The 24,717-nt window shown below is 42.5% G+C and overlaps 1 protein-coding gene across 6 annotated transcripts in view; it reads left to right on the top strand.

Moving 5' to 3' along the window:
• The window catches only part of MTMR3 (myotubularin related protein 3), a 76,689-nt gene that overhangs the window by 48,475 nt on the left and 3,497 nt on the right, over nt 1-24,717 (top strand). For 4 of the 6 annotated variants that reach the window (XM_030460789.1, XM_030460786.1, XM_030460788.1 and 1 more), the window contains 12 exons: nt 1,106-1,202; nt 2,627-2,740; nt 9,592-9,797; nt 10,034-10,165; nt 11,587-11,698; nt 12,763-12,958; nt 14,398-14,583; nt 15,936-16,106; nt 18,665-18,810; nt 19,513-20,926; nt 23,176-23,286; nt 23,784-23,872. In XM_030460789.1, the coding sequence (XP_030316649.1) occupies nt 1,106-1,202; nt 2,627-2,740; nt 9,592-9,797; nt 10,034-10,165; nt 11,587-11,698; nt 12,763-12,958; nt 14,398-14,583; nt 15,936-16,106; nt 18,665-18,810; nt 19,513-20,926; nt 23,176-23,286; nt 23,784-23,872 (2,974 nt within the window). The remainder of the gene's footprint in view (nt 1-1,105; nt 1,203-2,626; nt 2,741-9,591; nt 9,798-10,033; nt 10,166-11,586; nt 11,699-12,762; nt 12,959-14,397; nt 14,584-15,935; nt 16,107-18,664; nt 18,811-19,512; nt 20,927-23,175; nt 23,287-23,783; nt 23,873-24,717) is intronic. The other 2 variants (XM_030460791.1, XM_030460790.1) reach the window with 1 other exon arrangement.

The following is a 24,717-nucleotide window of genomic DNA, read 5'->3' as shown; positions in this document are numbered from 1 at the left end:
CTGCTATCTCTATTCCTAATTTAGCTATTTCTCTGTATTTACCTCTAATTGTTCTGTAATGTCACTTAAAAAGTGATTGAGACACGTATACATTTACATCTTGGAGATACATATGTAACTACAGATATCTGAGGTATTACAAGTCTTTAAGGGTTTTCTGAAATACACAATGGAAAGATGATACTTAAAGCAGTAATTTTTAACAGATTTTTTTTTCTCCTGTTGGGTGATGCTTTGCCTCATGATTTAATGATACAGTAATTTAAAGAGACAAGCAATGGACAGGCTTTCAGAATAATTTTATCTAGTGTTGCTCACATGGTCATTAAATTTATCACAGTTCTTAGCTCTGTGAACCCAGAAATTTAGAACATCATTCTCTTCTACATGTTGATTTAGTACTTTCTAAGTCTCTGGACTTTGTCAGAATATTTTTCTTTATTACCATTTTATATTTTCTTATTATTTTTGTATACTTTAAAAAAAATTAGGAAATAAAGAGAGCTCATTCCAGTTCCTTTAGTATTTTAATCCAGGATTTTCTGAGGATCTTGACTGATATTTGAGTCAAACGCTCGATGTGTTTTATCTTCTGTCCACCTGGCTCCTGGAAGGCTAGTGTCCCATTTACAGATGAAAAAACAAAATGCAGGTTAAATTCCAGGTCTTTCCTACAGGAGACCTGTGGCTGAAATTGGATGCTAAATGAAGGCTGCCCAAGTCCCACACCATGTTATTACCTTTTTCCATATCAGCTGATAGAAAATCCTAACTACTAACTCTCACATTCTTCTCATTGATACAAAATTCTAACTACTATGCTTTTTTTCCCCTCAGACTGATGGATATAAATTGCTTTTGTTGATGTGCTTGGTTCAGGTGTTATTGTTTCTTAGATGAATTCCCAGAAGTGGGATTTTGGAGCACAAATGAGTTCTGATCTGGGTTTTCAAAACAGGGTTATGAAGTAGAGATGGTTTTTTTGGACTGTTCCTTTCTCTTTTCAGTGTTTCAGAAGTATGTGTGTAGTGGTGGTTCCTCAACTATTTTGCAAGGTAGGAATCTTATTTTGCATTTATTTTCTCTCTCTGCTTTTGATACCCAGGAGAACATGTAACTTCAAGGTTTAAAAATGAAGTGGAGCGGATGGGTTTTGATATGAACAATGCCTGGAGGATTTCCAACATCAATGAGAAGTACAAGTAAGTTATGTGGGTTGCTGATTCACAGCCAAATGGCATCTCAAAACACCAATTTTGTTGTAGCAGATGACTGGAATTTTTTTCAAGTTCTGCAGTTCCTAGTAAGAATGATGATTTTTTTTTGTTTTATAGGAAAAAACGTGATTTTCAAGTATTCTTTTATGTTTTCTTAGCTGCTACAGTTTTTGTAGGCTTAAGAATACCAGATTTTGAAGTGCCTGCTGGAGGATGTCTTAGAGAATAAATATTCCAATGGAAGAAAGTGAAGGCTGAGCAAAGAGTGGTTGTTGACTGAATTAAAAAAAATAAATAAATTGTTGTGTCTTACTCTCCAACTTAGGTCAAGGACTTGTATTTTTAAAAAAATTGATGTGGAGGAGTTAATCTTGTGGATCCTGAAAATAAGGGAAAGCCCATTTTGGGTTAACAAGTGTGGTCTCTAGCTGGAGGAGCAGGGGAAGGTGTTCATCTGTTCACAGGTGGTAGGGCAGAGACTGCTGGCTGGTCCCTAATCCAATCCAGAACAAAACCAGGAGTACATTTTGAAATGTTTCATTGCTCTGGCTTTGCAGGATAATGACTTGGCAGCTGGTGTTGCTGCAAGAGGAATATCTGTCTCTACAAATCTAGGGGAGAAAAAAATCCCTGACATATTTAATACTAAAGAAAAAGGAGAAAAACTTCTCCATGCCCTGTGGAAGCAGAGTGACACAAACTACTCTTCCTTCTTGTGGACAGCACTTGATAAAGTGCATTTTTTTCAGGCTGATGGATGTGGTTTTCTGAATAGAATGGTCTTGGACACAGGTTCCTGTCTGTCCTGCATGAAATCCTTATGGGGATGAAGTGGTGTGTGATATAGCAATATATTGCAGTCACTGCTGACTGCTTGGCTGTCCTCATGGGCAGTTGTGGCTTTAGTAGGTAAGTTCTGGAGGAGGAGATGCATCAAGCAGAAGAAAGTTCCAGTTTACCAGTCAAGTGTAAGCCAGTGCACTCAGGCTCCAGCCTTCAGTGAGGGGTAATTAGCCAGTGTACTTTTTCCATGAGTTTTCTGTCTTGAATCCAGCAGCCCAGGGTGGCTCTGCTGCTGAATTTTGTGACCCAGGAATCAAGTGGCTAATTCTGTAGCACAGAGACATGGGATTTCTCTTCTGTTGTGCAGTTTATTTCAGCAGCAGTTTAAAAAATTGCCTATTTTTTTTACAATTTTCTGAGAACACCAACTTGAATCTTTCAATTCTAAAATGCATTTCTGCCCCTTGATCTTCAGAGTGCTTTTTGTACGTGCAAGGAGGAGTTTTAATGAATATGCAATGAAAAAAATTAACAAAACAGCAGTTTTGAGATGAACAGCTAGTCTGGGAAGCGTGTAACTTCTCTGAATCACTTACATTTAACCCTTTGCACCACTTTTCTTACAGGCTCTGTGGGAGTTATCCCCAGGAAATCATAGTTCCTGCCTGGATCACAGATAAGGAGCTGGAGAGTGTGGCAAGTTTTCGGTCCTGGAAGCGTATCCCTGCTGTGGTGTACAGGTGAGGCTCTTGCAGGTGGAACACCTTTCACCAGGCTGTAAATGGGGTGTTCTTGCAAATAAAGACTGAAATAAGTTGCAGCTGGGAATCTTGGCTTGTAAGGAAAGGTGTTTGGATTCCTCTGGGCCCCAGATATTCCTGGCTTTAGGAAAACATTAGAAGTGTTTTAAAATAATATTTTAAAGAGGTCTGGCTTGTATGCTGCTAGATTTTTGCATGCCTAACATGTGAAGAGATGCTGTGGGAAGTCCCAGGACCTGCAAGGGTGGAGTTGGAGAACTAGGTTGGGGAGAGGCAGTGAATCCAGGTACAATCCTCTCTCCCCTGTCTGGCAGAGGGGTACTGAGGCTGATCCACTCTGGGATTCTGTCTAGGGTGAGGTCCTGCTTTTCCACTCCAAAGGTTCCCAGAAGTGGTGTAGGGCCTCAGAAATGAAAAAAAAACAAAACCAGCCTGAGTGTCTAATTGTCAAAAAGGATGACAGGGAACCCCTTCATGAGGAAAACATTCAGACCTGCATTTAACTAACAACAAAGTTTGACCTGTTTGGCCAGTTAGCTTGGAATCTTTGTCTCTGCATTTCCCACCTATCTGTGTGTTGGGTTATAGCTATGCAAGAGTATGTGAGGCAGCAGCACACACTGGCCACTCTCAAGCATAAATGAGTTAAGGCACCATTACTTGTTCACTCTGAGAATAAGTGGGAATAATTGTTTATCTCTCTTTTCATTACAAAGTCATACTGTAGGAGTATTCAGCATTTACATCTTCTGCAAGTCATTCCTTGGGCAGCCATGTCAGTTCAGATGGATTTCATGGGTTTTTTTAATTTGAAAATGAAAACAATAGACATCACACAGCTAAAGAAATGTTAAATGACACCTCTGGCTAGGTACTCCCTTCATTTTTCTCTGATTCTCATCTGGTTAATACTCAGACTGCAGTATAGGCAAGGACAAATGCAGAATTATTTAAGGGAGATGCATATCTCAAATTACTGAAGGATGTATATGTTAGCTCTATCTATGTATTTTAGTTTTAATTAGACAGTATCTTTTTCAGATTGAGCCCAGCAATTCTTCATAACAAAATTGTGTTTGGTTTTTTGCAGCCTGTTTAATAAGAAGTATATTTCAGCATCTGTTTCTTGCAAATATTGTGGAACCTGTCGTTTAATACCTTCCTGGTGGAGTCATCCTCCCATAAATGTTTAAAATCTCTTCAAAAAATCAGATGAGAAAGGGATTAAAAAGATAATGAATACTGATAATGCCATTAAGTCTGCCTAGCCACCCATTCCTTCTAAACAGAGAGAGGAAAAGCTGCTCTCTGAGTGGGAAGCTAAATTTAGAGAGCAGTCAAGCTGACAAATTCATACAGCCTGTGTTGGAGGAGCACGTGGTCAAGGGTTAAGAGTAGGCCACAAAACATTATGTACCTAGCTTAAGAGTTCTGTGAGAGGAGAACAAATTATCTTTAAATCCTCCTATCTTTTATCCGTTTCTTTTTCCAAATAATAAAGAGTTAGCATAGTCTGGTTTTGAATGTTAAGAAATTGTTCCATCCTCTCTTCAGCTCTGTGAAAACTGCTTTCCAGAAGAATGCTAAAAGTCTTATTGTATGTGTGTATATTATATATATATGTAACATGTAATATGTATATGTATGTTATATATATATATCTATATAATATATATATGTATAAAAGAGAATAAGTTTCACTTATGTGGCTTTGTTTTCAACTTTGGGCCTTTTATGCTGCTGTCACATAATTGGGGAGCACCTCAGGTGCAGGGACATTGAGTCCTTCCCTCTTCCCTCACTATATTATATAGAGGAGAAGGAAATAACTATTTGCATTAAAGGTACAGCTGGCATTTAAGGGCATTCATGGGAGAGAGTGAAATGTTCAAAAGACCTCACAGACTGAAACTGTTTAATCCCAGGCATTCAGTTTTCTGAGAGTGTATGCTAGATTATGGCACAGTTTCTCCTTTTTATCTTACAGTCAGGGGGAGGAATGTTTCTTTTTTCATTTCTTTTTCCTTATCTTGACATTTAGTAATAGATTTTTCAAGACAACCAGTTCATCATTCTGGCTCTGATAGAACTCCCATCAGCTGGTGGTTGATGATCCGTATGATTGGAAAGCCATGTGTCGTTTTCTCTCTATATATATTGCCATAAAAATAGGGTTTTTTCTTCCTTTTGAGGAGGACTAAGGATCAAAAGCTCATTCAGCATTTTTTATCTGTTAAAGATGATTTTGGGGCTACTAGTTTCAGTATTGATCACACTTTAAAAATCTGCTCTTTCTGCTTTACCTCAGGGGAATTAAGTAATAATATTTTAAAATTCATCCTGTAACTTGGTTCAGATGCTGAACACTGGGAGAGAGACACAGTCACTTGGCAGCAAAAAATTTCTCATCTGTTTTGTAAAGTGTTCAAGACCTGGACACTATGCATGGGCTGGAGTTAGAGACAGTCTTCAAAGCTGCTTGGTTGGTTGAGCCTTGACTGTCAGGAGTGTTGCTTCTGGTTTATGATGAGATTTTTAGAAAAATCTCATACTGAGCTTCTGCCCTGATTCTGTGTTTTGTTTGAAAGAAACATGGGCATGTATTTCTGTAGCTGACCCTGGCTTGCTGGATTATATTTATGAATTGCAGAGATGATTTTGGTTTTTTTTTCTTCAGTTGAACCAGAGTACTGGTAGTTGAGACACCACAGAGGGAACTCTTCAAACCTTTGTTAGGTCTCCCTGCCTTTAAAAGTACAAAGAACTCGGTGGATTTATTGTTGTAATCAAAAGGTTGCTTGAACACAAAGCAGATCAAGCATGTGCAGAGGTGTACTGTACATCATAGTTGTACACTGCTTTAGAGAAGCTTTATAGTTCTCTAATGGTGATTTACTGGGTAATTTCTGTAGAGGCTGCCTTGTGCTTTGTCTCTCCAGCAGGTTAGGAAATTAAGTCTTCAAACAGTGGAGAGTTTAATTTTTTAAAATCTTTTTTGGTTGCATTGGTGAGGCCGCACCTGGAGTATTGTGTCCAGTTCTGGGCCCCTCAGTTCAAGAAGGACAGGGAAGTGCTTGAAAGAGTCCAGCGCAGAGCTACTAAGATGATGAAGGGAGTGGAACATCTCCCTTCTGAGGAAAGGCTGAGGGAGCTGGGTCTCTTTAGTTTGGAGAAAAGGAGACTGAGGGGTGACCTCATCAATGTTTTCAAATATGTAAGGAGTGAGTGTCAGGGAGATGGAGTTAGGCTCTTCTCAGTGATGACCAGTGACAGGACAAGGGGTAATGGGTGTAAATTGGAGCACAGGAGGTTCAAGTTGAATATCCGGAACAATGTTTTTCCTGTAAGGGTGACAGAGCCCTGGAACAGGCTGCCCAGGGGGGTCGTGGAGTCTCCTTCACTGGAGACATTCAAAACCCGCCTGGACACGTTCCTATGCGAAGTGCTCTAGGTGGCCCTGCTCTGGCAGGGGGGGTTGGACTAGATGATCTTTCGAGGTGCCTTCCAACCCCAAGGATTCTATGATTCTATGATTACTGAGATCTGCGTGACACCTTCTTATCCCCAGCTCTGTCTCCAGGGACCTCAGAATCACACTTGAACTGGCAGCTATTTTTTGTTCCCGTGGCCAGCCTGGTTGGAATGAGTGGGATTCCTTGGACCTCCAACATTACCCTAAATAGAATTGTTTGCTGATTTCTGCTGGGACATCCAAACATTGCATATTTGTGCAGGCTTAGGAGCATTAGGGCTTCACAGCTATCAGTGAACTCGACTTCTGGCCTAATGATTCTTCAGTATTTGTGGTATAAATGGGAGACAAGAACCTGAAGATGAAAATATAACTGCTTATGAACCTATAAAAACAATTCTGCAGGCAGGTAGTAATGAAATCTAGGAGAGCATTTGTAAAAATAAATGAGTTGCTCTGGGTGCTCAGAATCAATTTCTTACATGCATAATACGGGTGGATTATTTTCTTTTGTTAATTGAGCAAGAGTAGCAGGGAAATAGGTGGCCTTTCAGTGTTTTCTTTTGTTTAGGTTTTTTTCCCCTGAACTAATTTGATATCAATAGAGCTGTTCCTGGAAGGTTTTTCATTTCAACAGAAACATTTCCTCAGCCTGCAGACGGCTGGCACCTGCTGGAAGTGCCTTGTCTTTGCTGCAGCTAATGCCATGTCAGTTGCTTCCTCTCACTGAAGGAATTTTATATGCACCAATTACAAAAGAGCTATCAAGAAGACTTAAAATACGATTTCACAACCTCTTTGATGATGTGGAGCTTTTGCAGGGAGGAGCCCCCACCAGAGGTGAGGGTTGTTTGGAAGGTGGGTTGTGAGGCAGCTGCTGCTGTGCCCGTGGTGACTGTAGATGTGGAGCTGCTCAGAGCCTGGCAAGGGCTTGACAGCCCTGGCAACAAACCCTAACCCAGCTTGTCACACCTCCAACAACAGTGGTGAGAAGGAAAAAAAGTGAAGATTTAGAGGTTTGGATGGGCTTCCTGCCTGTTCAGGGCTGTCCAAGTGGAGCGTTTAAATGTGCTTAAAGATTCACCTGTCTGTCCCTCACCATTCTGTGCTCTTGCCTTATTAGAGGGAATTAAAGAACTCCAAACTGCATGGAGCAGAGATAGACAGTTTGTTTGCAGGAAGAAAGTAAAATCCCTTGTTGCATGGTAACATACAGGAACTGGAATTAGCTTGTGCTTACTTGATAAGATGGGTTCTGGTGGGTCTCCTGGGCAAGAACAGCATTGCCTAGAGGCACCTTTATGGGTTCTGGTAGGTGTCCTGGGCAAGAATGGCATTCCTTAGATGTCCCTTGGCTTAAAGGGATATGTAGCTGAGGGCCATTTAAACAGAGAACAACAGCATGTAGGTAGGTGGTGGAGTATTTCAGATGAGACACAAGGCAGGGAGCAAACATTTCTAGGTGTTCCATTTCTTGCCATCACTGACTAGACGTGTGACCTGAGTGAAGTTGTGTCTCTTCTCTGCTTGGGCCACTCTTCATGCTGAGAGCTGGGGCTAAGGTCCTCTGAACTCAGGGCAGTGCTGCTGAAGGTCAAGGAGAACATGAATGCCAAATGTAAACACTTCAGTGAACAGGGATTTACATTTCTCTTGGCAGCACTGGGATGTGCCAACATAGAGTGAAATTGCAGTCATAATGTTTCAGTCTTCTTTTTGATAATAGGTTGTAGGGGAGAGCTTTTAAATCTTCCCTGGAGTGTTGGCAGTGGTTGGATATGTTTTAATTACTTGAAATCTGGTCAAGATTAGTACAAGAAGGCAGGTGAAATTTAAGGAAATAACTATAACTCTTCAGGCATTTTTAAAAAGTATATATTTTTTAGTGTTCAAGTTAGGTCATTTTTCAATAATCTTGAGAGATTATTTTATTGTTTCACCTCTGTATACTATTTACCAGTCCTCAAGTTTTATCAAGTATCCAGAGTGCTTGCAATTTCTCTCATTTTAGAAGAAAAATATTTTGTTAATAAAACAGTGTTTCCTTTTTTCACTGCTATTCTGGTGTCTGTAGCAAAATGTACTTGTGGATTTTATTACCACCACACTGGTGCTTATGTGTAAGGGTCAGGAAGAGGGATGGAGAAAACCCACACATAGAGAAGCAGCTGAAAAGGAGATGGCAGAGCCAGTTCTTTCCAAGAGATGTTAATACCAAACTTCAGAATAAGTAGAGCTGCAGATGTTTCACATCCTGGGATACAAAAAGGTGGAGCAATACCTGAACCACGTCGGCTTCAAGAGCTGGTTCTGCTGTGGTCAGGGACCAACTCCTGGGATTCACTGGGAGTGCCTAGAAACAGAACCATTGTGCACATGTAAGGATTTGGGTTACCATCAGATACCAACATGCCATTCTGACAGTATTTCCTACCTGAGTTGAGACATTCTTTGGATTTCATTGATGGTATCTCTTGCTTTTAAAAAATGATCAAAAAGGGAATCCTGTCTTTTTACTAATGTCTTCCAGCTTTAAAATTAGCATGAGTTTTACCTCTCCTATGAAGACAGGCTGAGAGTTGGGGGTTGTTCAGCCTGGAAAAGGCTCCAAGGAGACCTTAGAGCATTTTGTGGTTATCTGAAAGGGCTCCAGGAAAATTGGGGAGGGACTTTTTACAGGGATGTATAGTGATAGGACAAGGGGAAATGGTTTTAAACTGGAAGAGGGTATATCTAGGCTAGGCATAAACTCTTCAGTGTCAGAGTGCTGAGCCCCTGGCCCAGGGTGCCCAGGGAGGTTATGGCTGCCCCATCCCTGGCAGTGTTGAAGGTTGGATGGGGCTTGGAGCAACCTGGGCTGGTGAGAAGTGTCCCTGCCCATGCAGGGCATTGGGACTGGATGGTCTCCAAAGGTTCCTTCCAAATAAAACCATTCTGTGATTCATGTGATTGTAGGAGTTAACTTGAGCTTTCTTATTTACTGTGGTATTGCAGCAGAAGAGGTGCCCAACAGGGGTTGAATACCTCTTTAATGCCTCATATGCTGTTCCAAAATGTTCCCTAGCTTTCACTGGCCAACAGGCAACCTTGTTGAGCAAGAAAAATGCTTTTTCTCTTACTGACCTTGGCTTTGACTTTTACCTTTCAGTGACTGTGTGGGCACAGTCAGCATTTTGGAGGGAAGCACATGGAATACGTTGCCATGGAATGACAGGTTGAAGATAACTGCTGAATGAGAGAGGTCCCTGGCAGGAATCAAAATACTGGAGTGCACCATTTAATTTTTCAATCTCTTGTGTTTTTCATCCTGATTCTTCCACTTATACCCCACTGTTATTTTTATTCTTCCCTCTCTCAGGCACCAGAGCAATGGGGCAGTTATTTCCCGCTGTGGGCAGCCTGAGGTCAGTTGGTGGGGCTGGAGGAATGCAGATGATGAACACCTTGTCCAGTCTGTTGCCAAAGCCTGTGCCTCAGATTCAAGGTCCAACAGTACAAAGCTAATGAATGGAAATTGTTCCAGAGATTTCTCCAATGGTGGGGACCTCTCTGATGTTGAATTTGGTAAGTTTGTCACTTCCTTTCCTTGAAAGGGCAGAGCTTTTACATAAAAGCTTAACTCTTACCTGTACTGTAACAGATTCAATCCTTTGTGTCTCACTGTGTGTCCTCCAGTCTCTGGATGTCAATGCAGATGCATTGTGACACTTGAGTGAAGTGTTTACAGCCACACATCAGGTCCTAAGCAGTCTCAGAAGTATCCTTTCAGTTACTCATCAGTTGCATATCCTCCTCCCCAGATTCCTCAATCTCCAATGCTTCAGGAGCAGAGAGTTTGGCAATACAGCCTCAGAAGCTTTTGATCTTGGATGCCCGATCCTACGCAGCAGCTGTGGCCAACAGAGCCAAAGGTGGAGGCTGTGAGTGCCCAGGTGAGCAGGGTTTTCTTCCAAGTCTTCAAAGTTCCCTGTGAAGGGAATCAAAAAGGATTTGCTCACATGGAATCACCCTGAAACACTTCAGTACTGGGTTTTGAACAGACTGCATGGATGCCAGTCCTATTCATCTATATGAAAGTTCTGGATCACTCCAGCTATCAATCAGCCCTTCAAAAGGGCAGGTTTAGCTGGTAATTAAGTCTGTTTCTCAAAGCAGAAAACCAGCTGGTAACAGTGTTCAGTAAATGCTGAACTGTGTGGAATATGCTGATTTGTGTTCCCCTGCTGAGTCAGGTATAAAAACCAGAGAGACAAAGGTGTTCAGTGTGTTAATGTTTAAAAAAAAAACAAACCCAAACTGGGCAAATTTGTAAAAATCCACTGAGGATAGAGGATAATAATGACATTTGAGAGTGGTTGTGCACAGTGCAACTTCTCAGCATTTTTTCTAAAGCTGAAACATTTTTCAGCATTTGTATCATAAGGCAACTGAAATCCTGATTCATCTTGCATTTGTAATACATCTGCAATTACTGCTTTCTCTGTTCTTTGGCACTTGTAAATTGTTGCTGCTACAAGATATTTTATGGTCACTATTGGCTATGAATGCAGCCTGTTAAAATTCCATGTGTGGAGAGTCTAGAAAAATCACCAGACAGATAAACTGTAGATAACAAAATCTATTTTTGACCATGTATTCTTGGTTTGGTCTTTGCTGCAGTAGCTGCTGCACTCGGATACATAGCCACCAGTAAGAAAAGATGATTTTTTTTTTAATTTAACACCTCTAAAACTACTAAATAGCTCATCATTAGAGAATAAAGTCTCAAAACAGAAAAGCAGGGTATACAGGAAGCTTAATGTTGTTCCTATGTATTGGTTCTTGAATTCTTTGTAGAAAAATTCCAGTTTTTTACTGTCTCTAAATCTGAGCTGCATAAGTTTTCTCCAGGCTTTGCCAAGTTTGCTATGATGTAGTCCTTTTCCCTTTTTCACTTTTTCATTGCAACAGAAACTCAGAATAAAGCAGTGAAAGAATTAACCTTTCAGCCTTTGAGTGGTTAGGGAAAGGAATGTACAAGATCTATACAAATATCCAGTAGTTCCCCAAATTGAGAACATCCGTAAGTTATCAGTTAAATATTGTCTGTGCTTCAGTCTTGGAGGATGTTCCTCAGTCTTTGTAAAAACATCCTATCACCTCAAGCCCAGAAATATCACTATTCCCATAGGTTTGTAGTCTGCTTTTTGTAACGTGAAGGGGAATGTTGAGAATAAATAGACAAACCCTTTGCTAACTCCTCCCAGGTGTGCTGTGCTGTGTTTTCATATCTGGGGTACCTACCCCACTCCAAGTGCTAGTTTGTCCTTACAGAGGACAAACCCTTCCCTCCTTTTTTGATGTTTCCCTACAGAATATTATCCAAACTGTGAAGTAGTGTTCATGGGAATGGCAAACATCCATTCGATCCGGAAGAGCTTTCAGTCACTGCGTTTGCTCTGCACACAGATGCCAGATCCAGGGAAGTAAGTGGATATTTGGTGTTTTCTGCCTTTGCTTACATGTTTCTGCCACTGCAGTCTCTTGCTGCTGATTTGTAAGTGGAAATTCAGTGGGCTGACTTTCCCTGAATTTCCTGTGTAGTAACACTAAGTTATATTTTTAAAAATCTTAATTGAATTTGAACTAGAGGAAATAATTGGTTTATTATCATTGAAGTGAACCTAGAAAATGAGATCTGAGATCAATATGTAGCCTTTATTGATACTAGAATGTTACTGCTTTCAGGTGACCTAAGTATTGGCACTTAGGCTTACCTGCTGTTCCTGGTTCTTTAATCTTTACAGTTTGGTGTCTAGAGGTCGTCCACTAACTTCATGTGTTTATAGTGTCATTTCAGGAGACCTATTCCATAGCCTTCCAGTGCTGTGTGATAATTACCCTGATGGCCCATCTTGGGAGCTTCCTAGGTTGGGTCTTCTGTAGCTGTACTGGTCCTGTTTCCCCTGCCACATCCCTGGGTTGATTTTACTGTTATGAGTCTTTGATTTCAGGGTAGATCCAGAATGGCCACTCTTCTAACCTGGCTGTGTAGGTCTTCACAGTGCAGAGGTTCTTAAGGTGCCTACAGAACATGTTGTAAAGCCTGGGAACAGCTGAGATACAGATTTCACCCTTGAGGCTCAGGGTTATCAGGGGTGTACAGCACAGTCCTGAGATACAGCAGTGGTGCTGGGTCTGTTGGGTCACCTGAATCCTCAGCTCAGAGGATGGGAGATAAGAGGCTGCTGAAAGTCATGATGACTTTAATGATTGTCTTTTGCTGGGGACGTGTGCTCTTGTCTGGGAAAACGTTATTTAAGCTTCTTGCAGTTCTTAAGCAGCAAAGCACATCCCAGACACTGACGGTTTGCAGGTAAGCTACAGGACTCTGTTTCCTACAAACCTGGGGAAGTGTTAACGAGACATAAATGAAACATTCAGGAATGACACTCACAGCTTGTAAAAAAGAAGGACCTGATGAAGCCAAAGATCTAAGCCTGCAAGCATTTTAAAAGGGCAAAAACTGTCTTCCCTTGTTTTCCCCTAGTTGGTTATCAGCTCTGGAAAGCACCAAGTGGCTGCAGCACTTATCTGTGCTCCTGAAGTCTGCACTGCTCGTAGTTCATGCTGTGGACAGAGACCAGCGACCAGTCCTGGTGCACTGCTCAGATGGCTGGGACAGAACCCCCCAGATAGTGGCACTGGCCAAACTGCTGCTTGATCCTTATTACAGGACCACAGAGGTTTGTAAACTGTTGGTGCAAGAGGGTGTTACCAAGTTGGGGTCTTTTTCTGGTAAAGTAATTAGAAATTATGTTTAGAAATTATTTCAGTTTCTTCCACTAGAAAAGACACTAAAGCTAGCAGGAGTTTACCAACAGTAGTCTTCAGACAGAGTTACACAGAGGTGTAAACAGTTTGTAATTTCCCTATATTTAGGACTATGTCATACAAAGTGCTACATATTGCAGTTTCTCAGCCAACTAGTGATACAAGCCTTTTTCTTATTCAGATTTCCCAGCTGCATGTTTTTTTCATGTTTCACATTTTCATTGTTCTCTCTCAGTTATATTTTCTTGTTTTTTTCAGTCTGAATTTTTGTTTCCCCATCACTTTTCAGCATTGTGTGATATGTGCTGGCTGGATTCCATCTGCCAGCCCACATGCAAGATGCCTTTGTTGTCTAGAACAGAAGCATATGTCTGAACACTGTGCTATGAACTGCTGCTTAAAGCCTCAGACACATGAGGATCAGAAACTGACCTCTAGCAGTGCCCTTTGGATGAAATTGTGGAAACTTCTCAGGTCCTTTTTATCTACAATCTAGAAGTCAGTGTCCTTTAGGTCAAAACAAGATGCTCTGTCCACCGAAGTTCCTCCTGGTCCCTTCATTCACCAGTGCTGCAGAGGAAACCATAAAATGTACCTGCCTATGGGAGGATCAGACATGTTCAGGAAAATGATTCTTCAACACTGTCACATTTCAAGCTTTTCAACTATCACCATTTTTTTTTTTGCCCTCTAATTACAGCCATGGAATACATGTGTGCATTACAATTTTCCCCTCCACTAAGAATCAAAACCTCCCTAACCAGTGATGAGCTTCAGGTCCTGTAAGATGAGGTGTTGCAGTCAGGTGCTCAGCTAGGCCATGTTCTTTGCCACTTTCATTTGCAAAAGAAATTGTGCAACTTGACCTTTACTCAACCTTGTGACTGCCCCATCTGGTAAACACACAGGCAAGCACACTGTCAGCCCCTCTGTGGATGGATTGGTTTTTGACAGACAGATCTGCCCATCATTTCCAAGGGAGAGCTTTCCTCTTCTGTCCAAATGTTGGTTACCATCATCTAGGGGATTTTAAGTTGAATTTCCTATTCCCCCCCTTGCCTGGCTGTGGCAGGTCTCATATCAGCATCTTCCACACCAGTCACTGAGGGCTTAATCTGCCTTATTCCTTTTCTTGTTCCTGGAGGCTGGGGAATTCATACCTGTCCTGATTTCATTGTGCAGCATTTCAGAACACAGTGGCAGGAGGTAAAGCAGCAAAGGAACCAAGAAATGGGAACGAGCGAGGGCACAGGAATAAAGCAATTCCCGCAAGTTTCAAGACTGCCTTAAAAAAAACCTCAACCAATGAAAACAAAATCAGAACTTTTCATCTCTGCTTTCATTTCTCCAGGGTTTCCAGGTGCTAGTGGAGACAGAGTGGCTGGATTTTGGCCACAAGTTTGCAGACCGCTGTGGCCATGGTGAGAATTCGGATGACCTGAATGAGCGCTGCCCCGTGTTCCTACAGTGGTTGGACTGCGTCCATCAGCTCCAGAGGCAGTTCCCTTGCTCTTTTGAGTTTAATGAAGCATTCCTTGTGAGTTGTGGCTCGAGAGACTGCTGTTTTATAGACTGTTTCTAAACCAGTGTTAACGTGCTACAAGAGCCCCCAGGGGTTTGGGATTTTTCCCATCTATTTGTGATACACTGCAGCCTGAGAAAGGAGAACAGGAGAACTGCCCAGATAGGCAAAAGTACTTGGATACTTCATGGGACCTGAGATCTGTTCACTCCTAAAAGTGAAGCAAGATCCTTAAATGCTTTTAAACTCTAAAGGAAGAAATTAATGATATTCATTAATAGTCTCACCTAAGAGGTGCTGAAATAACTCTGGTACAAACAATATGAAAAAATCTAATATTTAGCAATAAAACTGCACCTTACTTTGATCTTGTTTTGATTTGAAGACTCCTGTAGAAACAAACTTTCCCTTTACCTTGCTCTTCAGTTTTGCTGCTGCACAGATGTAGGAGATCCGAGCTGTGTTGAGTTTCTTTTGGAGTAGACAGCTCTCCTATGAGAAATTTGCCTGGGATGGGCAAAATCCATTCTCAAGGCTGGAAAGCAGATCTCTGGGAAAGTGGCAGTCACTGACAGCAGGACTAGTAATCTGAAGAATAAAAGTTTTTATGAAGTGCCTGATCTAACGAGATTTAAAGCACATTCCTGTGATTGTGGTTGACTTGAATTACCACTTGCCAGCTCAGGCATGAAACCAAGTATATGTAGAGTCCTGGCTTAGCTCAGTTGTGAAATGAGATACATAAGGTTATAACTGGCTTCACAGCACACTGCTAATCTACAGGAGCTGTGTGTGACTGTACCCTTGCTAGTCTGGCCTTTTTTGAGTAAACCCCTTAATTTATTAGAGGATTGAAGTACTTGTCTTCATTTAAACACCTGATTAATGCAATGGAAGTTAAGCTTATATTAAGCTATTTTGTCAGACTGGGACCACAGCATGGAGTGAATAGTGATCAGGATGTATGTGCTGTGTGCATTTATGCCACTGGCCAGGAATTAACACTTTTCCCCACCATTCTTTATCTTTCTGTGCTGCATTAATGCTTTGTAACAGGTGTCGTGATTCTCTTTGCCTGTCCTACAGGGATGAGTTTGAATCAGCAAGACTTTTATACCTGGTTATGAATCAATATTTTGTCTTTATTTTTTCTGATTTTTAGTTCTCATTCGAAAAGCTTGTGCTCTGCTGGTTCTTTTGCAGTTAGTTTAGAGGGAAGTATGCAAAAAAAAAAAACCAAAACCAAGCTACATTTTTATATCAGTCTTTAGGAAGGAAAGATTTGTCGCTTCTTAAGCCTGAATGTTGATTCTCACACGAAGCAGCTGTCTTCTGCCATCTGACAATATTTCTGTTGCTCTGTGCAGGTCAAATTGGTGCAGCACACCTACTCTTGCCTCTTTGGTACATTCCTGTGCAACAATGCGAAAGAGAGGGGAGAAAAACACACTCAGGAACGGACCTGTTCTGTCTGGTCTTTGCTGCGGGCAGCAAACAAAGCCTTCAAAAACCTGCTCTACTCCTCCCAGTCTGAATCTGTATGTATCCTTCATTCCTCACCATGGGAGAGTCCCTTTAGGGGCTCCCAGGTATCATGTTCTTCTAAGAGAGTGTGCCTTAAGGAAATGCCCACACTTGGAGGAGGAGGGGAACATCCTCCTGGCTTCACTGTCCTTGTGAATGACAGGGTAGGGAGGGGCATTTCCCAGAAAAATGTGCTCAGCTCTCCTCGTAGATCTGTTTGCCTTTGAACACTGTTCATTCTGACATTTCAAGCCTTGCATTAAATCTGCTGATATTTGAGAAATGTCAAATGCAACCTCAGAACTTTCTCTGGGCTGGAAATGTTTTTTCTGTAACTGAAAATTTGCCTTTTTTTTTTTTTTTTTGTAACAGAAAACATTCCTGTTTGGACAAATAGACTTTTCTAGAAAACTAAGCTATGTCAGAGGAGTGTCATAAAACTGCATACAGACCTAGACACTGTGTCTATATTAATCTTAAATTAAATTATTAAATTAAATCTAAATTAAATCTAAATCTTAAATCTAAACAGAAAAAGTAACTCAGATTATTTAGTGTATATTTGTTTCTCTTAATGCTTTCACATTTCCACTGTGGTTCTTCTATAGTTACAGCTCACTGAAGCTTCTGGGAAGGGGCTCACAGTTACGTTTTTGTGTATTTGATAAAAGTCCATGTAAGGCATTGAGGTGTGTGGTGGCATGTGAACAAATAATCAGTCATCACCATGAGGGCAGCAAAGACTTCTATAAATATTTAAACCCTTTTTGTATATAGAAAGTATCAGATAACAAAAAACAAACTAATGCCCCTGTATTCAGCCCTGGTGAGGCCACACCTCAAGTCCTGTGTCCAGTTCTGGGCCCCTCAGCTCAGGAAGGAGATTGAGGTGCTGGAGCAGGTGCAAAGGAGGCAACTGGGCTGGTGAAGGGACTCGAGCACAGATCCTATGAGGAGAGGCTGAGGGAGCTGGGGGTGTTCAGCCTGGAGAAGAGGAGGCTCAGGGGAGACCTCATCACTCTCTACAACTCCCTGAAAGGAGGTTGGAGCCAGGGGGGGGTTGGGCTCTTTTGCCAGACGACTTTCAACAAGACAAGAGGGCAGGGTCTCAAGTTGTGCCAGGGGAGGTTTAGGTTGGATATTAGAAAGAATTTCTTTATGGAGAGGGTGATCAGACCTTGGAATGGGCTGCCCAGGGAAGCAGTGGATTCTCCATCCCTGGAGATACTTAAAAAGAGCCTGGATGTGGCACTGAGTGCCATGGTCTAGCAACCGCAACGGTGGTTCAAGGGTTGGACTTGATGATCTCTGAGGTCCCTTCCTACCCAGCCAATTCTATGATTCTATGACTATGCCATTGTTTTGCACATGGTAAGCGTGGCTGCTAATTGTTGCCTAGACTAAAATTAAAAACTGGCTTAGCAAGGAAGAGTTTATGCTGACATTTGTTCCAAAAGGCTGAATTCTATATTGACATCAGTGAGTGTCTCCCCTGGATGCTGGGTGTGCAGCCTGCACTCAGCCTGTGGGCAGCTCCTCTTTGTCCCTGCCACAGGCAAAGCCCTGCAAGGCTTTGCAACCTGGCATTGTCAGCATAGGAGTGGACATGGGAACTGAAAATCTGAGGCATTACAGATAAATGTGACTCACATGTGGATGGAGCTGAATTTTCTCTGGAAATACCCCCAGGTTTGGTGAGGAGGGGCTCAGAGCAGTGTCCTGCAGTGTGGGTGCAGTCCCGGTAACTTGGCCTCTGTTCTCAGTAATTGCTCCACTGCAGTGTACTGAGTTCCTTAGGATAATCTGGATGTGGGAGTTTAGTAATTTCCTGTGTTCATCTTTCTGTGGTTTTTACTTCAGTGTTTAAAAGGTGCCTCTTGATGTAAAATTGTAGTTGTTTAAGAGCAGCACCCACCAGATCAAGGCAACCAACAGCCCTTCTGCTCGATGACAGCAAAACCTGGCTCTCCTCTGCCATCACCTGCTTTTCCATGAGGAATTGCTTGGGAAAACTGAAATTGATAAAGTGACTCGATGTGTTTTTAAACTGAAACAGAAAGCATATTCCCCAGTCACGGAATCCCTCTTAAGAGCAAACTGTCTCTTCAGCAAAGTATTTCTGCATACACTTAATTTTTAACATGTGAGTGCTTCCATTAAAGACAGAGTCAGCTTTGAATTGGAGCTTGCAGGAGGAGGTTCAGCTCTCATATGGCACAGTATAACACAGAGTACAAGGAAATCTCTGCATTAACAATGGGCCACTGAATTCTTCAGCAGTTTGAGTTTCTCAGGGGCATTACTAAAGTGTAGATTCACCCACAGCACTTTGCAGTAATTCATTCACGAGAAGCTGAAAGCTGGCATTGTTATTCCTCTGTCTCAGAAAGAAAAGAATTATATATCCAAGTCCAGCTGATAAAAATGCCATGGCTGCTTGCTGGCCTTCCAAGTTATCTGGAGTTCCAGCAGAGCCTCCCAGCTGCAAACCTGGATAGTAAACTACCAGAATGGGATCTGAACACATTCTGGGAGTGAGCAGTTCCTGACTGTTGCCTCTTCTCTCCTGCAGGTGCTGTATCCAGTGTGCCATGTACGGAATTTAATGCTCTGGAGTGCTGTTTACCTGCCCTGCTCTTCCCCCTCCACCCCTGCTGAGGACACCTGTGCCCCATACCCTGCTCCAGGCTCTAGCCCTGAAGATCAGCCTCTGGGCAGGTGAGCCTAGAGCCCAGAAAATCCCATCCTGTAAAGTAAGATCAACAGAGAATATTGTGGGACATAAAGAGGAGAATACTTGTGGTGGGAGGGGACTTTGTGGGACTGTATGACCTACCCAAAAGCAATCTGTTGTTGTTTTGGTTTGGGAGCTTGGTTTCAGAGGTGACAGCATAACAGAGAGAAGATCAGCAAAAAGAATTAAGCTCTGGGTATTGCATAGCCTTGTAGAATTCCTTGTATCTTAGTGGGACATAAGCCTTCATTTGCTTGTCTTAAATTTGAGTTCTTTTTCTGTTTCTAATTGTTTAACTATTTATTTGTTTGTTTTTTGGGTTTTTGGTTTTTTGTACAATGATTCTGAGCACGTGTTAATTAGGAGGTGTGACCAGACTGTAAGCATTTGTGCTTTGTGGTACAGGGATTATTCTGGGAACGTTTGAAGTCTGATTGAACATATTTTCATGATGGCAAACAAAAGAAAGTAGTGAAGCAGCTCTGCACTACAGATGGTGCTCCTTCAAAATGTGCTCCTAGATAATGCTTCCCAGAAGTCCATTAGTTAGCAGATGGTTCCTGATCTAATTATTGGGGGAGGGTGAAGGGAGGAGCTTTTAAACCATAGTAGCTAAATATTTAGGGGGAAAAAAAGAAACCCAAAAATCCCCTGACTTTAGATTCTGATTGTTTGTACCTTTCTAGGTTACCAAAGACAAGATCATTTGACAATCTGACAACAGCTTGTGACAGCAGTGTGCCTACAACCAATCGACGTAGCAGTGACCCCAGCCTCAACGAGAAGTGGCAGGAGCACCGGCGGTCCCTGGAGCTGAGCAACCTGGGGAACCCTGGGGATGATCCCTTTGATGGAGACAGCCTGAGCAAACAGGGCAGGGCTCCAGTTGGAGCAGAGCTCTCTGTTGCAGCTGGTGTGGCAGAGGGACAGATGGAGAACATTTTGCAAGAGGCCACTAAAGATGATGTGGGTCTGGAGGAGCACTTACGGGGTAGCCTTGAGACCGTAGGTAAAGGGGATGAGATTGCTCTGGATAAGGAGAAGAGAACTGAAAATCTCCACGGGTATGTCCGTGACCTCTGTGAAAAGGCTGAGGCAGATAAAGGAATGGTGATGAACAATCCAGCACCCAATCCACATCCAGTTTCACAGGGTGCTTCTGAGCTTAAAGGACAAGAGGATGAGCATACTGATCTCAGCAATGCTCTCCAGATGTTACCTCAGGTGAGAGGACTGCAGGCTATTCCTTTGGAGAGCTTTGGAAATAGAGATGCTCAGAAGAACATGGAGGAGGAAGGTGTGAGCAAACTTGAAGGAGAAGCAGAGGGTCTGTTGTACAACCCAGCACAGGCCAACCTGCCGTTGCTTCTTACAATCCCACGTGAGGTGAGAACATCCAATATTGAGAGTTCTACAGAAACCTTGACAGAGAATGAAGCAAAGCAAGAGCTTGTTCCTAGGAGTCCTTGCCATAGGCCTCACCTGACAGACAATAGTGCTGAGGAACTTTCTGAGAACAGGCTAGAGGGGGAGAGCACACTGGAACTTCAGAAACCGGGAGCAAAAGTACATAGGACTTCTGGTAGCAGCACCACACACATCCTGATGCCTTCCCCTTGTGCCTTGCCTTTAGCTGAATGTAAAGAGGAGGTTGTGTGTAATGGAGAGCTGGAGCCTGAGAACAAGGTGGCTGAGAAGCCTGCAGGGTTCAGCATCCCCCAGAAATACCCCACCACGAACGGACACTGCGTGAACGGAGAGGACGGGCGCATCAAAGCCTCTCTGAGCCGTCAGGTCTCCACAGCCAGCTGTACTTCTGCACAGTTTCACTTGAGGAATTTGCACCAAAAGTGGATGTTCAGTCACCTGGGGAAGCAGCAGGTGGCCAGCAGCCCCGACCAACCTGCTAGAAGTCACCTGGATGATGATGGGATGCCTGTCTACACCGATGTTATCCAGCAACGCCTGCGCCAGATAGAAACTGGACACCAGCAGGAGGTGGAGACCTTGAAGAAGCAAGTGCAGGAGCTGAAGAGCAGGTTGGAGAGTCAGTTCCTCAACAGCTCCTTACGGCTCAATGGTGACTATGGAGATGAAGTGGTAAGTGACATGATAGCTGGGCCACTGCTGGAAACGGTGGGCTAGTTAGTCACCTTCTGGAGCTTGCTGTAGTGTCAGCTCTGGTTCCTTCAACGGGTAGTGATTATTTTTTTTTGGCAGTGCAGGCTTTTATAAAACTCTCAAGGTCGTTCTGAAGAGGGCAAACGACTTGAGTACAAGGCAAGTGGCAATTAAAGCTGACTAATATTTTCACTGTCTTCCAGTTTGACCATAAATGTACCAAAGGTTTATTTCAAGATGGGTGTTTCGCAGCCTGCTCACACGTGCCTGGACATACTCAGACACCCTGCATTGCCTCCTTCCAAAGCCCATTTGTTTTTACTGTTTTTCTGTACAGGCAAAGCTGTTTTTTTAAGGACATGAATGTGTCATTTATTGAGACAGCAGCACAGGACTCATCTCCTGGTGCTTTGCATGCTCAGGGTAAGAGATGCAGCAGTGGCTGCTCTGTTCACTCAAACCCAGGAAGTTCCAGCCAGCCCCTTTTCAGACAGCTGGCTGGCTCAAGGCTCATTAGCTGGAATAAATTAAGAGCTTTTGTGACAGCTTTTTGTCAATGAGGGGGTTTTCTCAACAAATTGGGAGTTTTTAAATTTTGTGCTTTCACATGGAAGTGTTTAAAGCCTTTTAAGTTTGAGGTGTGATTCAAATGCAGTTTGCTGGTTACTGTAGTGATTCAATGATTTATATAGTTGTGCTTGCAAAAGAAACTTTAAGACCAGAAACAAAGTACATGCAATTCCAAGTTCAAGAGCTCAATAGCTGGCAAGGTTTCTAGGTGCTTCTCTAAAGTGGGTTTTTTAGTTGCTTCTCCCCTACTTGTTTTTTACCTGATTTCTCCTTGTCCTTTAAATAATGAAATGTCAATAGTAGTACAATCACTGGCTTTGTACTGTCGCTGAAAGTAGCACTGATTCCAAAAGTAAACTGTTTTGGGGAGGCCTTTTGAGCACAGAGCAGTGCTGTGAATTGCTGCCAGACTTGTTTTTTCAAAGGCCTGCTGTTATTAGTTAAAAGAAATGAAGAGGATCTTCCTGTGGGTTTGAGTACTGGGCAGAGCCTTGGTTTGTAATTCCTGTGCTTGACATAACACCCATCAAAAATTTCCTTTTCCTATGTGCACATTAGAATGTGCTTTATGTACCTGCAAAATTGAAGAAGAAAAAAGAATTACAGGAGATATTCAGCTTTTAATTTAGTATTGTTCAGCAGTGGCAGAGGTGCTGGATAGTCCCAGGTACATTTGTTGTGAAAAATACTCCTTTTGGCTGTTCCCCTTGGAGAGAAACAGCTCTGAGAGCTCCTCTTGAGCATCCATTCCAGCTCAAGGTCAGCTCAGCTTGAATTCCTTGGAGAAAGTTGATGTTTTGGCTTCATGTGTTATACTCCCTTGGTTTTTAATGCCAAAAACCTTCACAAACTGTAGGGCAGGGTTGGATGTGAGAGCGTGCTGCCTGTTAGGAAACTTCACCATTTTTAAGAATCTGGTTTCTATCTTCTAGTTATGCCTCAGCTTAGGGGTAGCAGGTTTCCTTCTGGAGCTCCAGAGGTGCCCATTCTTCAGGCACACAAAGACATTAACTCAAGATTTCTTACTATTTTTAATGTGGTTTAAGGGCTAGCTGAGTTAATTCAGTTAAAATACAACTCTGCCTGGCTAGATTATGTTAAGGAAGCATCATTCCTATATACGGAATATATGTAGCTCAAATTCTGAGTTTCCCATGTGTCATTTGGCTTGCATTTTCCAGAATCTTTACCCACAAAAGGCTGTAGGTGGTATTAACATTCATTTTGACAGTGGAACAACCTTGGAAAGGAAATCCAGCCATGAAACTGGAGCCACAGGCAGCAGCTTTTTTGGTTCCTCACCCAAAGTGTTGCCAGACTCTGTGCTAACACAGCAGAAAACAGATTCAAAATCATTCTACCTTACCTCATCCTCTAGTCAGAGGATCAACAACTGACCTGCTGGAACTTTTTTTTTGCTGGTTTTTTTGAGGTTTTCTTCAATTCACCCCTGCACAAACCACTTGACCGTGTGCCTATACTGCCACCACTGTGCTTTGGGAGGTGCCTGGTGATCAGATTGCCCTATCCAGTGCAGTCATCACCTCTTCCTTAGCAGGAGGAACCCGTTCTGCTCCTCCCCACCACTGCCTGGTCTTTATTTGTAGGGAAGCAGGACTGTGGGAAGGTTCTGTTCATCTGTGTTTGTTTGCCAACAGACTTCTATACCCGACTCGGAAAGCAATCTGGATCAGAACTGCTTGTCTCGCTGCAGCACAGAGATTTTCTCTGAAGCCAGCTGGGAACAGGTGGATAAACAGGACACAGAGGTACAGACTAAATCCCTGTAAATTGCTCATTCTTCCCCTAGGATGGGATATTCACCATTCAAATTATCTGATGGCCTTTAGTCACTTGGGCCACTTCTTGTCAACTTTCTTCCTTGCATTTCACTTGTCTCTCGTACTATCAAACTCAGTACCTGTGCCTATGTGCCCTCTGCTGTGTGTGACCTCTCTGAGGAGCTGTGGAAGGGATGGTTAGCTGAAGGAGCCTTAGGTGGACACATGCTTGGTGAATATTCGTGGCCTGCATACTTCTAAAGCATAGCAAAATACCAGACCAAAACAGGACTTAATTTCTGTTCAACTGAGGGGACTTTTGTATATGTGCTCTCAAAGGGAAGGTTTCTGTCACCTGTCTTCAGTTGTTGCAGACACTGAATTTTTGCTCTTGCACAAGTACTTCATGGTCCTTTGCTTTGACTTTGTGAACACCAATGTGATGGATTTGTTCGTCATGAATTTGCCCTCTGTCTTTCTCCCAGGTGACACGATGGCTCCCAGACCACCTTGCTGCACACTGCTATGGCTGTGACAGTACATTCTGGCTTGCCAGCAGGAAGCACCACTGCAGGTAACCTGGGCATCAACAGAGGAGGGGGGGCAGGCAGCCATGATCTTGATCCCTCTCCTTAAAGCAGGAAAGGACTTTTCTTTCTTTCCTTTCTCAGGGATGGATGTCAGACTGAGTGTTTCAGAGTAGGGCTGTTAATGCTCCTGAAGGAGCAGGGAGCTTTGGAAGAAGTTTCCTCAGTTGATGCAGAGTATATATTTAAAAAGCCAGATTTTGGCATCTGCTCCAGCCTGGCCTAATCAGATCCTGCCTTTTTTTCCTCAGACTGGATTTGGAGGCAGATGGCTGTTGAGCTTTTTAAGAGGGTGTCAATAATTAAAAGTACTGGATTGTCATCTTAGCATTCAGTAATTCAATAATGCAGCTGTATGAATAGCATCTTCTTACCATTCCTAGTGGTAAACCTGCTCCTTTCCTTCTGCAACCATTCTCCCCTTTCCATTAAACTGCTCTTGTAAGAGAGCAAGAGAGTAAACTCCTTTTAAGAGACTGAGGACACCTCTGAAATCAAAGTTTTCTGGATTATTTTTAGCCAAACATTGCCAGCAGAGGCTGCACCAGATAATGCAGGCAGCAGGGGTTTAATGCTGAACAGGCTTTTTGATTAGATCACATTCTAGTTAAAGACAGAATTTCAGATTTCTAAGTTCTGTTTCAAATAAATCCCTATTCCTGATTTCTGGACATGAGAAAATGATCACAAGGGTCATTTTAAACAAATGGCAGTTTTGAGGCTTCATTGCTTTTTGAAGTTGTAAAGAATTAGAAACATCTTTCTTGTTTTTTTGTATTTTGTTCCATTTTAGTCTTGTGGAGATAAAACCAGGGAAGAATGAATAGAACTT

The sequence above is a fragment of the Calypte anna genome, chromosome 15 (genome assembly GCF_003957555.1).
Source record: "Calypte anna isolate BGI_N300 chromosome 15, bCalAnn1_v1.p, whole genome shotgun sequence".
Taxonomy (NCBI): Eukaryota; Metazoa; Chordata; class Aves; order Apodiformes; family Trochilidae; genus Calypte; species Calypte anna.
Note: the sequence above shows the minus strand (reverse complement) of the source record. Positions and strands in the feature narration are given on the sequence as shown.